The sequence below is a fragment of the Physeter macrocephalus genome, chromosome 18 (genome assembly GCF_002837175.3).
Source record: "Physeter macrocephalus isolate SW-GA chromosome 18, ASM283717v5, whole genome shotgun sequence".
Lineage (NCBI taxonomy): Eukaryota > Metazoa > Chordata > Mammalia > Artiodactyla > Physeteridae > Physeter > Physeter macrocephalus.
Window position 1 is genome coordinate 36,651,101 of NC_041231.1, and position 16,730 is coordinate 36,667,830.

The 16,730-nt window shown below is 48.6% G+C and overlaps 1 protein-coding gene across 1 annotated transcript in view; it reads left to right on the forward strand.

Annotated features, from left to right (window-relative positions):
- Positions 1-346: 346 nt before the first annotated feature.
- The window catches only part of IL17RD (interleukin 17 receptor D), a 64,032-nt gene continuing 47,648 nt past the window's right edge, over positions 347-16,730 (forward strand). Inside the window, exon 1 of the mRNA XM_024124031.3 lies at positions 347-529. Within this exon, the coding sequence (XP_023979799.1) occupies positions 404-529 (126 nt within the window). The 5' untranslated portion in view covers positions 347-403. The remainder of the gene's footprint in view (positions 530-16,730) is intronic.

The window sequence follows — 16,730 nt, forward strand, 5'->3', positions numbered from 1 at the left end:
TTTTAACTATTATTATCATTTTTTTGTTTGCTTTTCCGAGTTTTGCAGGGAGCAGGCATTACGTGGAAAAATCCTTGGATTTAAACAAAAAAGACCTCTCAGGTGAGGGGAAAAAACTGCAGCAGCCGGCTTCTCAAAGTCACTCGAAGACGGGCTGTGCGGGCGTAGCTTAGAGGTCGGGGCGGGGCCAAGAGGAAGGGCCAGACTTAGGGGGCGGGGCCAAAGCCTGAGGGTCGAGGCTAGGGGCGGGCCCCGCAGACAAGGGGCGGGGCGAGGGCCCGCAGCGCATGCTCGGTAGTGCCGCCAGCTCTGCCGGGGCCGCCAGCGCCACCGCCCACTCCGGGCTGGCCAGCGGCAGGCGGCCGGGGAGCAGAGTAGGGCCGGGCTGGGTGAGCGCACGGCCATGGCCCCGTGGCTGCAGCTCTGCTCTGTCTTCTTCACAGTCAACGCCTGCCTCAACGGCTCCCAGCTGGCAGTGGCCGCAGGCGGCTCCAGCAGAACGCGGGGCGCCGACACCTGTGGCTGGAGGGTAAGGAGAGGACAGTGAGTTTCTTGCTGTCCCCCAAAGCGCGGGGGCACAGGTGCTCGCGGGCAGTGGCGCCCGCCTCGACTCGCCTGCTCTCCGCAGAGTGCGCGGTGGGGCTGGGATCCCCCTGCTCCCGCCCTCCTGCCTCCCTCCCGGGGCGCTCGTCTGCCTGCCTCGGCTGGGTTGAAAGAGGCCGCCCGACCCCGGCTTTGTGTTGCTAATGAGGCGCGGCCACCGACCGAGGTCCGGCTCCAGGAGGGCGGGCGAGAGGGGCGCCCGGCGTGGGGCAGGAGGGGGGCGCCCCACCCTTTGTTCCAGGCCCGGGACCTCCTCCCCCTCAGGGCACAGGGCCCCGGGCTGGGATCCTCCGAGCTGTTCGCTTGGGGGGCGCTTTGGAGCGGGAGTGGGGATCTTCTTCCGGACCTCCGGTCCACAGCTCTGCAAAAGCCCGGGATTGCCAGGCAGGGGACCCTGAGTGCTGGGGAGGGGTGCGCCTTCCCCCCTTTCGGGCCGCTTTGTTCCTCCTGGGCCGGGCCGTCTTACCCCACTTTCACTCCCACCTCAGACTCCTGACTTGCTGGTAAATTTTGCTCCCGTATCCAGCCCTTCGAACGGTCTCACGGATGACTCCCCCACCTCCACCGCCATCCAGCTTGAGTTGAGGATATTTTTCGTGGCCAAAGGGAGGAATGAGCTTGTCCCCTCGGGCAGGTGCCCGAGACGAGACTGGAGGGATGCACCGACTTTGTCCTGTGCTTGGAGCCCTCTGCCCCTAACCCAGCGCTTCTTCGATGCCATCTGGGCGGTGGGACATGGGGAGGGGGGTGTGCGCGGGGGCGCTGCCGTCCCGAGTTTCCATCAGGGCTCCTGGGCTTGGGCGGCCAGAGGACCTGGAGACTGCGTCCATCTGCCCAGCACCCCTCGCACCCAAGCCAGGGCCAGCCTGGTGTCAGGGCACTCACGGCCTTCAGCCTTGTGGAGGGGACACCGGCTTTGCACTCAGGCAGCCATGGAACATGACCTTGGCTCTTCTCCTGGGCAGCCATGAGCCTCAATTTCTTCACCTGGAAAACAGGAGTAAATGGGATTTCCTAGTTTCCCTAGCACTACTGCTCTGAGGGGTGGGTATGGGGTAGTTCTCTTAGAACAACGTCCACCCACCTCTTGTGGGGTGCTCTGAACGACCTCAAGCAGTCGAGGCCTAGAACCTGATACCCCTTTAGGGGCACAGGCTGGTGCCTCCAGCTCACTTGCCCCGCATTCAGAGAAACACAGTGCAGAAAACGAGGTGTGAACCAAGTAGCTGAAATGTCTTCAAACCCAATAGCTGTGCTATAGACAGCTGTAACCCACCCTTCACCAACCCCATAGTGAATGTAACCTACCGATTTAAGTAAAACATCACATTTTCTTACTCTGACCCATTTTAGTAAAAATACCACTATTCTTGTGTGTTTGTTTTTTTTTTTCAAAAGATACCAAGTTTTCCTCAGTTTTTAGATCAAAAAGTTTTCCTTAAGGCTTTCCCATGTTGACTTACCAATCCTAAATTTTCTGGATCTAAACCAGTGTGTTGGCTTTTGAATAACAGCATCACAGAAATTTTATTCTGAATTTTCATAAGACAGCCTAGGTGGATCAGCCCAATTGGCTGTTTTTCTGCAATTGCCCAGGTGGCTTCACGTGTCAGTGCACAGACCTTGTGAAGTTTTAATGCTGTGGGTATAGCCGGGCCCCAGAGGAGCCAAGCTGGCGGTTTTGTGCTCTCTGTGGGAATGTGTTCACCCCTAAACCTGCACACCCACAGGATTAATGGTGGCCCTCATCCTAGTGGCTTCACATTCATGCTGGGGGTGACCTTCTCAACAGCTCCTACCTTGGCCTCACAGTCCTTTCCTTGGGGTAATCTTCACCTACTTTTTGAATGAGCATGGAAGCCTCAGGGCCATCTCCTGGATTCTAGGCTCTTCCCAACCTGATACGTGGCTCCTTCCCTCCTGGACTGGCCTTTTGATGCATCTGATGGAGCCACCAGCTTTCCCTGACCCAGCTTGTCCACCTGCCTTACATACTCACCTTTCCAACTTCAGCCCCTGGCCCTCCCACCCTGTTCCCTAACTCCTGTGCCCTTCATGCTGCCAAGACATGCTTTTCCCTGCTCCTGGGATAGCTATTCCTCCTCTGAGAACCCCCTGCTTGGCCTAAGACTCAGCTCAGGTGATGCCTCCTCAAGGAAGCCCTCTGAATGCCCTTCCCCTTGCTTCGCCTTCTCCTGCAGGTCCTTGCCTTTGGTTCTCACCAGACTACATCGTCAGTATTTGTTCACAGCTGTGTCTTCAGGCTAGTTTCTTTAGCCAGACGCTTAACCTCATGTTGGTGAGCTCAGAGCCTGGAGCCCTGTAAATCTTGGCTGAACCCAATTAGACCCTGCAGCCTTCCTGCTAAATCCTGTATGAAGTGATAGATTTTAAGAAGGGGGGTGAGGGAAGGGTCATGATCAGAGCAGTGAGCTCCAGTGTCTTCTCCGCAGTGGGCTTTCTTTTTTCTTTTTTTCATTTTTTTTTTTTTTTTTTGCGGTACGCGGGCCTCTCACTGTCGTGGCCTCTCCCATTGCGGAGCGCAGGCTCCGGACACGCAGGCTCAGCGGCCATGGCTCACGGGCCCAGCCGCTCTGCGGCATGTGGGATCCTCCCGGACCAGGGCTCGAACCCGTATTCCCTGCATCGGCAGGCAGACTCTCAACCACTGCGCCACCAGGGAAGCCCTCCACAGTGGGCTTTTGTACGTGCTGCTCCTGCGTGTGTTCCTTCTCTTTACATCTCAGCCTCCCCTCTCAGCTCCAGCATCACTTCCTGCAGGAAGCCTCCTCTGCCCCTCCTCCCTACGTAAGTTTTTACGGAAGTTGCTCTGTCAGAGGGCTGCCCAGTAAGTATTTGTGTACAGTTACTTGGGTATTTGATTAATGTCCGAGTCCCCTACCAGTTAGTGGGTGTTCAGCCCATAGTACTTAGTCTCAGTGCTGAGGTTGCTTACAGTCTAGTTGGGGCTATGTTAACATATAAGAATAAGGGTTGGTGATGTGTGATGCAAGCAAGAGAGGGCTTCCTGTGGGTCTACGTCACACAGAACCTGAGAAGGTGGAGGCACAGCAGGGTAGAGAAGTGAGCCCTCAGGAGGGGCAGGATCTGGGTGCTGGAGAGGAGCTGAGCGATTGACCCTCTGGCTCTCCAGGGAGAGGTTGTTCCAGGAACTCTTGCCCCTGCAGGAATGTGTATTTTCCCAGGACTTGCAAGGTGACTGGAGCCAGCTAACCCTCAGCAGCTGTAACCCTCCCTTCGGGGCTGCTCTCAGAGGAGCCAGCCTGGTCTAAGTGGTCAGATTTCACAACCTCCCCATTATTAGTGGGGCAATTAAGGGGCCGATACCATCTTGAACACAGCGCAGTGTTTTAGAAATGAATTGTGGGCTCACTTCCTCGACTAGTTTTTTTTCTTTTTTTTTTTAAAGTCTCTTAGGGCTCTCGCCAGGTAAAGTTGCTCTTTGAGTAATAAATACAGTTTTCGCAAAGAAGTAACAAGTTGTAAAACTTCCAGAGGGGCCAGCATCCTCATTTACACTGAGTCTTAACTGCTTGCTTCTTGGAAGTGGAATGGTTTTGTTTGTGATGGGTAACTTTATGTTGGTCACTTGCACTGAAGTTTTTTCCCCTCTTGCCTTGCTGGTTGTTTGAGAAGCCTATTTATGGAACAAGAAATTAGGAATCTATTCCCACAGGTTTTTATTTAGTGGCTTTTCCTGCAGTGGAGGAGGAGGGAACATTTCTTGCCTTCTTACCTAGATGGGATACACCTTCCCTGGTCTATTATCCCTGAAACACAATTTCCACTCTCCCCCACCTTCCCCCACCAAAGGCTGTTCCTTCAGGAATTCAGGAAGCCAGAATGCTGGCATCATCTTTACAATGAAGTGCAAGTTTCCCATTTAAGGCAAATACTTCATCCCTAAAGGTAGGAAGGAATAGGGTGGTACTTGGAAAAGAAGAAGTTCCAGCTGATTAAAATTTAGGTTCCTGATAAAAGTCCAATCCAAGAACTCTTCTTGGCTGGGGGCCCAGCCATGTTTATTTAATTCTGAATTGGATGTGTTTTCATTCACTTGCAGCTCGTGGCTCTCAAGCCTGCATCTGGTCTGCCTGTCCTGTGGCGGTGTTGTCCATGTTACACATGCTCTTCTGTCTTTTACAGAATTCTTGGTTAAAAATGAGTCAGCCCTGGTTGACACATTTTCAGAGAAACATTTTTATAAGAAGTGTGATGCTTTCTTCCAGCCTGTTTTGCTATGTTAATTTGGGAATCCTTTGGCCGGGGTCCATCTTTCTTGAGCAGCCCTCCCTTCCCTCCCCTCCCCCATCCATCCAATGGACCCGGAGCCCCTGCAGTGCCTGGGGCATTGTGCTAGTTATTAACTCGGGGATACAGCTGGGTGAATGAGACCAGCAACTAAGTTCCGACTGAGGCACTATTTCCTTCCAAATGTGATCTCTCATAGTAAAGTCCAGGGGCTTCCAGCATCGGGATTGCCTTGGGAGCTCATTAAAATGCAGATTCAAGGCCAATGGGACCAGAATGGGAGTGAGATGGGGCCCAGGAACTGACATTTTTACAAGTTCCTGTGGTGCTCTCAACGGTGAGAATCATTGCTTTAGGAGACAGGGCTTCTGTGATCACAAGAAGGAGGCGAGAAGCCACATTCTAAACATTTAAAATCAGAGCTTGACTTGAAATTGCTCCACTGGACTTTTAGAATTTAAAGTGGAGACTTTGTCCGAGCTCTGGAAAATGGCAAGGGTGAGGCTGGCTGAAGGAGGACCTGGGGAGCCAGTCGTTTTGGGTGGGTGTCTCTGGCTTGGGGTTAAAGAGGAGGCTGGGGGTGAAGCGGACCCGACGCTTCCACTGGGTTCCTCCCCAGAACAGCTGGGCCTGTCTGGAAAACAGTCTCAGGAAAGAGTAGGGTAGGATCCAAATCATATCCTCAGCCATTCAAACTTTACAGATGGCTTCCTTACAAAGGCAGGAACAGCTAATGCTTTTTTAAGTCTTTATTTTAATTTGAGTATTTTTCATGCTTCATTTGGCCTAAAATGTGTTGTTGTTTTTTTTTTTCTTTTAAAAAAGTTTTCAAACTGTCTTTCCCTCATCAGTCCCTGAACTTTTCACATACCGTGCCCCGGCAGATGTCTGCTGCTGCTGGGGCCACCCAGTCAACAATTAATTGTTCCTTTCATTCCTTGCTGCCTCTTGTGTCTGCCCCTGATGGATGGGTTTTTAGGCTTCTGGAAGCTTGGGTCCCCCACCCTCAATTTGTAAGAGAATGGGCTGAGGCAGGGGCTCAGGTATCCCCAGAACTTGACAGGCTAGAGTGGGGGAAAGCACCTCTGGAGCAGACCTCTCTCCTGCCACCCTACTCTGGCAGCCAAGACCATTTCTGTTTCACATCTCCCCCAAATTTGGAGGTTTTTCTGCCCTCAGCAAGCCCAAGGGACTTGTCTGTGTTGGTGCCACAGGCCCCATCTCCAGGCAGCCCAACTTGCCTGGCTGGTGGGAGGCAATGTCCTCCTGGGCAGTGTTTGTCTTGGCCGCCAGGATATTCTGAATGGGCCTGACACACGATTAGGTGACTGATGGCCCCATAACACATTGTCTCCTCCAGGGCCTGGGGCCTTTGAAGCTCTTCCCTGTGGGAAGTAGACTATTTGCTCTATTAAAATGCCTTGGTATTTCCTCTGTTTAACCACAGGCCACTTCCTCTCTGCCACTCTAAACCCGGCGGGGCCACCGGCTGATTGAAAAGACACAAGCCCAGGAGTGATCACATCCTATTGAAACAGATAGTCTTACTGCAGATTAAAGCTGGAGCAGGTCTCTAAGAAGAAACCCAATCTAAGGGGGATTCGTTGACATGGCTCCTTATCTTGCTCAGAATTTAGCCTGTTGATGTCATTCACACTTAAAGCCCTGAATGCATTTTTTTTTTTTTAAGAAGGGAAGACTAAATTGTAACCAAATTAGTGTCCATTTCATCTACATACGGCAGGTTAAAGCGATTTGATCAACTGAATTTCTCATTGTGTGAGTTGAGAACTCTTCAGTGTCTGGGAAGAGCATGATGTCTATTCATAGAAAACCATACTTGGCTTATTCTCTGCTTGCAGATTCTGTCTGCTTGTTCTCACGTGTTCAGAAGCCCAAGTAAAACGTTTATAGCTTAAATAATACCAAGAATATATCTGGGAAGACTGTCCCTCATGCTTTCCCGAGCAGTATCTGGGAATGGTTTAATTATTAACATGAGGCATGAAACTAAAAATTGAACAATTGAAAAATTACCTAAGTAACAAAGACTGACATTTAAACTCCGTCTGTACCCTGTTTCTTCTGAAGGGGCCTAAAAGTGGAATAACTAGTTAGTCTCTAATGAAGACTATTATTTTTAAAAAATTTATTTATTATATTTTTATTTATTTTTGGCTGCGTTGGGTCTTTGTTACTGCACGCGGGCTTTCTCTAGTTGTGGTGAGCGGGGGCTACTCTTGGTTGGGGTGCGCGGGCTTCTCGTTGCGGTGGCTTCTCTTGTTGAGGAGCACGGGCTCCAGGCTCGTGGACTTCAGTAGTTGTGGCTCACGGGCTCTAGAGCTCAGGCTCAGTAGTTGTGGCGCAGGGGCTTAGTTGCTCCGTGGGATGTGGGATCTTCCCTGACCAGGGCTCGAACCCGTGTCCCCTGCACTGGAAGGTGGATTCTTAACCACTGCACCACCAGGGAAGCCCAAGATTATTATTTTAACATTTGCAATTCCATTGTTCAAACCATCCATGATAAAAACAGCTTTCCTTTTCTTTGGTTCCTTGTTTGGAAATGTTGGGGGAGGGTGGATGTAGCTAATTAAAGCTACAACATTTAAAGGGGGGACTTAATAGGTACCAGCTGTCTTCAACAAATCACTGGATGGATGACAAAATAAAGATGTGATGTGAACACACATGTAATTCTCTTCTAAAACGGAAGTTGGCCTGTAAATTGTGTGATTTAATAGGGTAAATGCAAACTACCTTTACTACGCACTTTTAAGAAGAATTTGTTTTATAGTAAACCTAATGTCTTATTGGCATAAGGCTGGTACATTAAAAGTTGAAACCGCAGGACAGATAGCAGGTATTGTGGGAAGTTTAATAAAGTATAATTTTATTGTATGTTTCTTCATTCCAAACCTCATCTAATAGACATTAACCGTGAGGCTTTTCATTAAAATTACTACATTGTAGGGGAGCTTGCTTGAACTTATCAGAAATGCCTATAAAATTGAAGCAGTGACTTTGAAAAGAGAATGGAAATTGATAACATTAATTAAAATGTTCAGATGGATATTTACCTTTCACACATTAAATGAATACTTCAAATGAATCCTTTTGAAATCATAAGAGGTTAGGCTTTAACTATAACTTTTTTAGATTTTGAAAGTCCTTTATTCCCTTAAAAACTAGGAGTTTTTCCAAGTGTTCTGTTTTGTCAGTTTTGTAGATTTCCCCCCCAATGAATGGTAACCCTTTAAAAAATGCTGGCTGTGGCCCCAGACTTCTGTTCTGAGCTGGACTGTTTTACTTGCCAGTGGGAGGGCTGATGGGGATAGAGGGAGGGTTTCCTTGTAAAGAAGAGGTACATTTTCCTGAGATGCGCCATGTGGTTCTCTGTGATTTTATTCTGTCCAGGTGATTTCTGGCTTCTCTTCTCCTGAAAAGGGTTTCTGGAGAACCCTTTTATCTGAGGAAAATGCAATGCAGTCCGGGCCAAATGCAGGAGCAGTCAGCCTGAGCATGGTCCCTGTTGAGTGACAGCTTATCGCCTCTATCCTCTGGAGGGGGCACATCTGCTCTAGGTGGGGCCCAGGCCCTCTCATGGTTAGGATTTGTTGTAACTGCTCGATATCTGAAGTTCACAAAGACTTATTTGGTGTGAGGAGGCAAGAGCAGCTCCCGTGTCAGGCCGTGGTTAAACTGTAGTTACGTTTTCTGGGAAAACACAAAGCAGAGTAGGGCCAGGCCCCTGTCTGCAGTGGCTTCCTGTCCAGGCGGGGCTGCAAGACAGAGGCATGGGGGCTCAGAGACAGCGAGATGCAGGAAGGACTCCATGGTGCAGGGAACTCGCCGTCCTTGCTCTGCCTTGTCCACTCCTCCCAGAGTAGCATGAACCACGGTCCCTGCTGCCCCTCTCCCCAGAACATTGCATCTTATGCACCGGCCAGTGTGAGAAGCAGGGTGAGGAGCACATGTCTGAGGTGCTGCTGGGCGCCCACCTTTGGAACTCTGGCTTTTTAGCCCACGTCTCAGTTGGTTCCCAGTAACTCTGGCTACTTGCTCTGCCTCAGTTTCCCCTGCTTTGGAAGAGGCCCGCCTTTCCCTGGGAGGCTTCTCCACAAAGCCCTCTAGGCTCCCTGTGTGAATTTCACCTTTGCCAGGAAGTCTACGTTTAGTAAAGTCAGACTCACCCCATCATGCCTCCAGATTTAGTGGGATGCATTCAGTCTTTTGCAGTGATGCAGTGAAGAAGGGGAATCTTGATTTGCTTATGAAGGAGACACTTAATTTGGACGGTTCAGACTTAGAGGGAGGGATCAGATGGCTGAAGAAGACTGGCCTCACCGGGGGATACTTTGAGTGGGGGCCTCTGGTGTGTGGAGCCAGGAGGTGGGGACAGTTGGGGCAAAAGGAAAGATGTGGGTGGGAATTCCCTGGAGGTCCAGTGGTTAGGACTCGGCACTTCCACTGTGGGGCCCGGTTTCCATCCCTGGCTGGGGAACTGAGATCCTGCAAGCTGCAAGGCGCGGCCAAAAAAAAAAAAAAAAAACGGAAAGGAAAAAAAACAGAAAGATGTGGGTAAAGCTGGAGGAGGGTGGCTCATTGGAGGCAGTGGAAACAAGAAGGCTGAAGACGGAGCCTGGGACTAGAGAAAGGGATGCCTTGTATTTTGCCTGCATGTACTTGTCAGGGATGGTGAGGCTTGGAAGGTTTCTCCAGCAGATGAATGGCTTGATAGGAGTGACCCTCAGCAGCCATTCCTTCATTCAGTGAGTATTTGGCGTTTTCTATGTGTGAGGCCTGGTTTCTGGAGCTTAGATTGTAGTAAGGGAGACAAATAGGATAACAAACTACCAGACCTGCTCTATTTAAAATGGCAACCGCTGCTGTCTCGCTCACCTCTTTTCTTCACTTGAGTTTTCTCCACAAAATTTTTTTTACCATGAAACACACAAGAGTGTTTTCTTGTCTCTCTGTCCATCTCCTTCACTGCACTGTCAGCTCCCTGAGGGCAGGTACTTGATCTGCTTCGTTCCCTGCTGCACCAGGAGATCAGGGGGCACATAGTAGGTTCTCCCTTCGTGTGACTAAGTGCTCTGAAGGAAATTAAAATGGGGTGATGAGAGCGGGTGAGCTCGGTGGCCTCTGAGGAAGTGACATGTAAGGTGAGCAATTGTAATGACAGTTTCCTCTGAAGTTCTATAGTTACCTATGTTCTGTTTTTTTAAAAATTTTATTTTTATTGAAGTATAGTTGGTTTTACTTATGTTTTCTTAACATTGGTGCATCATGTGGCATTAGGTGCTGAGAGTAGCATAAAAATATGCTCGCCTTCATTCACACTACAGTTTATTGGCACTGTGTCCTTATACTGGCCAACTGCTAGGCTGCAGGACAGATTCCCAGGGAATGAGAGAGGCAGTGGTTAGGGCTGGTACTGGTTGGGAATCCCAGTTTGCAAAGTGTTGGTTGCTTGAAGAGGGGATGTTTGGACTGTCCAGGTTGCGCTGCACTGTGGATGAAAAAAATGTAAAAAATGACTGCTAAGCGCTAACTAAGCATCTTGGTTTTGGACTTTATGAAACAAAGTGAATGAAATGACTCTCACTCCCTGGCTGCAGCCCTTAGGTGGTATGACAGCTTGGTCTTTTTAACAGAGGTACAGGTCTCATTTTCTTTCGGTCCCCTCTGGTTGTGAATGCCTTTCATTTTCTGAAGTCACTAGAGGGTCCATCCAGAATCAAAGATGCTCTTTGCCGCCTTTCCAGGGCTGTGGGTTTGCCGGCCAGCTGTGGTAATGAGTTTTTGCCCAGCTTTGATTTTCATGCCTTGCCTCCCTGTGGGAGGAACTAGATATTTCTGATCTTACCTCTACTCATATTCAGATCCAGCCAAGCAATCAGTGACTTCCCGGGCTTTTTTGTGGGAGACTGTGGGAAAAGTCCTGGTTGGCTGGCTATGAATTAATGAAATCCTTAGAAGGGTTCAGTAAAGATAGCTCCTGTGGTTTAAAAAAATAGCATTGCCTTTTTAATTTGAGAAAGAGGTCATGGAGTTTTACCAAAATTAAGCAGAGAAAATGTAACATCTGGTTGTGCTGCCCGAAGACTGCTGCAGGGGGGGCTGGAGTGGTGGGTTCCCAGTGTCTGGCACGCCCAAGGTGACTGCCAACCAGGTCTCTCAGGGCTGCTCTGGACACGCAGGCTGCCTCATTGTTCTCCTCCCTGGGTTTTGAAGCTTGAGACACAGAAATTCTATCCCAACATCTTTTCACTTGAGCACATTTCCCATCTACTGAGCTTTCTTCCTTTTACTTAAAGGGTCACACTTTTTTTTTTTTTCCCCTTTAAGTGCACAGTTTTCAAGTTGGAGATTAGGGTAATCATTGCTTTTATCTCATTAAAAAAGATTGGGGTAGATAATGGGGGAGAGTTTGGGTGGAAGGCAGGAGAGTTTTAAAGAGCCATTCTAAAAAGTTTTTAAATTAGTAGGAATTCTGATAAGAGGAGAAAGAGAATGATAAATTGCAGAAGAGTTTTAGGGAAAGGCATAAAAGGGGTTTTAAAAGGACCTGTGCCTTGGGAGCTTTCCTGGTGGCGCAATGGTTAAGAATCTGCCTGCCAATGCAGGAGACATGGGTTCAAGCCCTGGTCTGGGAAGATCCCACATGCCGCGGAGCAACTAAGCCCGTGTGCCACAACTACTGATCCTGCACTACGGAGCCCGCGTGCCACAACTACTGAAGCCCCCGTGCCTAGAGCCCGTGCTCCGCAACAAGAGAAGCCACCGCAATGAGAAGCCCGCGCACCGCAACGAAGAGAAGCCCTCGCTCACCACAACTAGAGAAAGCCCACGCACAGCAACGAAGACCGAACGCAGCCATAAATAAATAAACTATTGCCTTTGGGGGGGAAAAAAAAGGACCTATGCCTTTTATAAAAGCAGAAACTTAAACGTCTTAAATGTCTGCTGTGTGTACATACCCCCTCAACCACTACCCAGTTAAGTGAATAATAAGTTACACTACTATGGGTTTTAAAAATTTATTTTAGGGACTTCCCTTGTAGCGCAGTGGATAAGAATCCGCCTGCCAATGCAGGGGACACGGGTTCGAGCCCTGGTCCGGGAAGATCCCATATGCCATGGAGCAACTAAGCCACAACTACTGAGCTTGCACTCTAGAGCCTGCGAGCCACAACTACTGAAGCCTGCGTGCCTGGAGCCTGTGCTCCGCAGCAAGAGAAGCCACCGCAATGAGAAGCCCGCGCGCGCCGCAACGAAGAGTAGCCCCCGCTCACTGCAACTAGAGAAAGCCCGCACGCAGCCACAAAGACCAAATGCAGTCAAAAATAAAAAATTAATTTTTTTTTTTTTTTTCGGTATGCGGGCCTCTCACTGTTGTGGCCTCTCCCGTTGCGGAGCACAGGCTCCAGACCGCAGGCTCAGCGGCCATGGCTCACAGGCCTAGCTGCTCCTCGGCATGTGGGATCTTCCCGGACCGGGGCACGAACCCGTGTCCCCTGCATCGGCAGGCGGACTCTCAGCCACTGCGCCACCAGGGAGGCCCCAAAAATAAAATTTTTAAAAAAATTTATTTTAATCCTGAATCTATTCTGTATTGAAACTTTATACTTTGGGGTGTACATTTTCTGAAACAGGAGATGAAGCTGTTACTGCCCAGCCCCCACCCAGACCAGCAGGCAGCCATTCAGCTATACCTGGGGCTTCACTTTACTCTCCCCCCTATATTTTAGATTCTGAAAATTTCAAACCTATAGAAAAGTTGAAAGAACAGTGGGGTGAACACCTATTTCCCCTTAGCCTAGAGTCACCAGTGCTTTGCTCCACGTACCTCAGCTGTACTCCTAAATATCCTTCATGATTTCTTTCTGAATCACCTTCCAGGATTCAGACAAGGGCCACTCACTGCTTATAGACATCTTCTGTCTCTTTAGTCTCCTTTAATCTAAAGGAGTCCCTCCACTTCTTTTTGATCCTTTATAACATATACATCTGAAGAGTCAGGGTCACTTGTGGTATAGACAGTCACACAACTTGGATTTCTGATTGTTTCCTCATGATTAGGGTCAAGTTAAATATTTTGGCAAGATCCCTCTAAAGGTGAGAGTGTGACATTGTTGATAGGTAACAAATATAGATGCAGTTTTAGTGAAGAGCAAAATATGTTTTTTCTTCTTGAAGTTGTACACACAGACCTTTCTAATGATTTAACCCAGTTTGGTCTTGTGTTATTTGTCTTTTTTAAAAACACAGTGCTTTACAGTAGGGCTTTCCTTTTACTTTACTGACTGTCCAAAGAAACTGCAGGGTGTCATTTGTGCTGTCCTGTAATTAAACTTATTTCCTTGAAGACGATTTGAAATCAGTTGTACTCTCAAAATTGGGAGTGCTGCATCCCAAGAATGCTTAAGGCTTTTGCTGTTCACCAGGGCTTTTTGCAAACAGTTGTAGGTGTCGCCCTCAGCGACCGAGCAGGAATGAGTTCCTATTATAACCTCCCCTTGGCCGGGGCAGGTTTACGGTTGAGTGCTCCCCCACACCCAAACTCAGCCACTTCTTTCCTTTGTGCTAAGAAAACAATGAACTTTATTTCCAGAAAAGGCCACTTCACTCAAAACATGTCCTCAATTTCCAGTCTTCTCCATCTATGATTGTGTATTGCCTAAATTATTTTATTAGAGACCCTTAACAGAGGTTCATTCGTTTAACTTGAATTACTGTCTTCTACCTCATGGCATGCCTTTTCTTTCTTTTATTTGTCCCTACCCCAGATTTAAAGCCCAAAGACTCAGAAAGTTAATATTGATTATTCTTCAGAGTAAGTTAAAACGTCAAAAAGTGTCAAGTTGTTATTCTCCCAGGGTACCAGGGAGACGACAGAGACGAGCCCTCCATCTTTTATTCATAAGTGCAGGGAGCCGGCGAGGGCGCGGGAGGGCCTGTGCACCAGTCGTTTGTTCAGCTTTCAGGACCAGGCCTCCTCCCCTGCTGGCTGTGAAATGTCATGCCGAGATGTAATAGCGGGACATTCAGCGTCCAGAGAATGGACTGCAGAGGTTCAAGCCCGCTTTTCATTTTATTTTCTGGCACCGAATCCACGGTCGCCTCCGTGGCCCGAAAGCGGAAGGCCAGAAAAGCAGCGATCGGGACGCTGGTAGGGATGCTGTGCCGGGGTACACGCAGGGCACCAAGGATGGGCCAGGGTGCGCCTCGGGAGAGGGCGGCGGGCTGCCTTTGCTTAGTCTAGTCTACCCTGCTCAAGGAGAGGGTTCTTGTTTCCATGGCTCTGCTACCGTCCGTTTTGGTGGGAGAGGGAATGTAGAGTGCTTTTGAGTTCAGAACTCACTCAGGGATAAACATTTCTGTGTAGAGGGCAGTCCTGGGGCAGGGAGCTGAGGCTGTGAGACTCCCTGGGCTCTGACGTTTTTCTTTAGAAAAAGAGAAATCAGGCAAGCACTTGCTAAGCAGGCTTAGAATTTGATTTAGAGCAATAGTTCTCAGTTGGGGGTGATTGGGGAATCTCTGGAGACACTTTTGGTTGTCACAACTGGGAGGGGGTTTGCTACTGGCATTTCCTGGGTAGGGACCAGGGATGCTGCTAAACATCCCCAAATGCACAAGTCAGCCTTTCCCAATAATAGCCCAAAATGTCAGTAGTGCTGAGGTTGAGAAACCCTGATTTTGGGGTCCCATTTTAGTATTTGAATTTCTCAGCTCACTTAGCCTTATAACACTTTTCCATTTCCTTTCTGTTTAACAGAAGCTGCTGGTTCTATAAATCTGCACTCAGGATGAATTTCCATTAAACTCTCTAAGACATGATTAAACTTTTGTGGCGCTCCTTGAAGATATGCCCTGAATGCAACTACTATTTAAAATGCAAAAGCCGATTTTTTTGTTTTGGCCATAATTTGATCAAAGTAGCATAACCTGTGCCTCTGTTTTTGTTACTCACTGATGGTCTGTGGATAACATTACATTTTTTCAGCATGAAACCCAACACTTCAAATCCCTAAAGCAGTCTCAAATTTATGGTTAATAAAAGCATTTATTGTACTGGATGTCATCTGTTATATCACTCTGGGGCTAGAAACTGGCAAGCAGTGGACAGGAAATATTTTCATTTCAAATCGCTTCAATCTTACGGTCTAGGGGCAAAAGTGTCTGATTTCAGGAAAGCCGCGGTGAATAGCATAGTAATGAATGCATTTTTAGTTGATTAAGCAGGCATTCTCTCCCTTTCAAACAATCTTCTGTCTTTGGCTTGGTGGGGCTAAATAAACATGTGATGTTAAACGATAGCATTTCTTGGGTTGGCCATTCTTTTCCTTTGATCATCTTAAAACTTTTCAAAGTGTTTTCCAGGAATTGTCAGCAGAACAGGAGCAAGTCCGGGAGAATGGCTAGACTCGAGCGGTCAGTTGACCCTCCTTGTAATTATTTACTTTCTGAGCAGAGGAGGTTTTCTGAGATGAGGCTGACTCTTCCGAATTCCTCTTTAAAGATGGAATTTGGTACCCTGCCCTTGGGATCGCGAATTTAGGAGGAAAAAACGTTGTGATTTTTTTTCTTTCTAAAGGCTGCAATTTTATTGTAACTTGAGTCCTGATTCCCCCACAGCCATCAAGTAAACAGGGAGAGCAGCGTTCCATTCAGAGGCAGCCCTGGGTGGTGGTGATATATCCGGGACAAGGTACCTTTCATCCTGGCTGCCCAGTACCTTTGAATGTGTTATGTAAATCATCACTTCCACTGAGCTTCAGAGGTAGACGATTATTTCTGATGTGGTTCCCTTTTTTCCAGATGAGGATTCCATGGCACAAAGAGCCAGGAAGGGATTAAGATGGGAGGCCATGTGCCTCAGAGAGGCCTCTCTCTGCCAGATACTATGAGAGCCACAGTTCTTACCTTGCCTGTGCCCCCAGCAGCGAACTTGCCCTGCCTTCCCAGCGCCCAGCCACGTCTGCCATGTGCAACAAAGCAACTCATGGGGGTGGGAAGAAAGCAAGACTAGGTACCAGCGAGCGCTTTGCAGATAATTAAACTAGGATTTGGCATTTACCCCAGAGGTTACCAAACTTGGCTGAACTCCAGAATCACCTGAGGAGCATTCTTGGGAGGGGGCGTGGAGGTGGGAGATTCCGGGATTCGCCCCAGACCTGCATAAGTGGGATTTCCAGGGGAAGGCCAGGAATCTGAGTTTTTTAAAAAGCTGCCAGATGGGTGGTTGCCAGGGTTTTGGGGGTGGATGAAGGGTTGACTACAAAGGGGCAGTACAAGGGAATTTTGGGGGGATGATGGGACTGTTCTGTGTGCTGATTGTGGTGGTAGATACAGCGATGTATACATTTACACATCTAATTATACATTTATATATGTGTAAACTCGTGGAACTGTACACCAAAAACGTCCATATTTACATGTAAAAAAAAATGCTGCTTGCGTGAAACTGAGCTATCACCAAGGTGTCAGGTGGGGAGAGTCGTCCAGCTGTGGGAGAATGCCACCTGGAATTGCAGAGGCAGGTAAGGAGGTCCTCCAGTAAAACTTTCTGTGACGATGGACATGTTCTTCCCTGCACTGGCCAGTTCAGCAGCTATTAACCATGGTGGCTGAAATGTGGCCAGCACAATTGTGGGAGTGAATTTTAAATTTACTCAAGTTTAGTTTAAATAGCTACACATGGCTAGAGGCTGCCCTGTTGGACAGTTTGCCTTGGAGGCAGGCATTGCCATACTGGGGGGGCTTTGGCTCTGTGCCAGCTGCACAGAGAGCCCATAAAGAGCCCTTTATGCTTGAGGGACGTTAGTAAGTCATCCCAAGTAGAGAGCAAA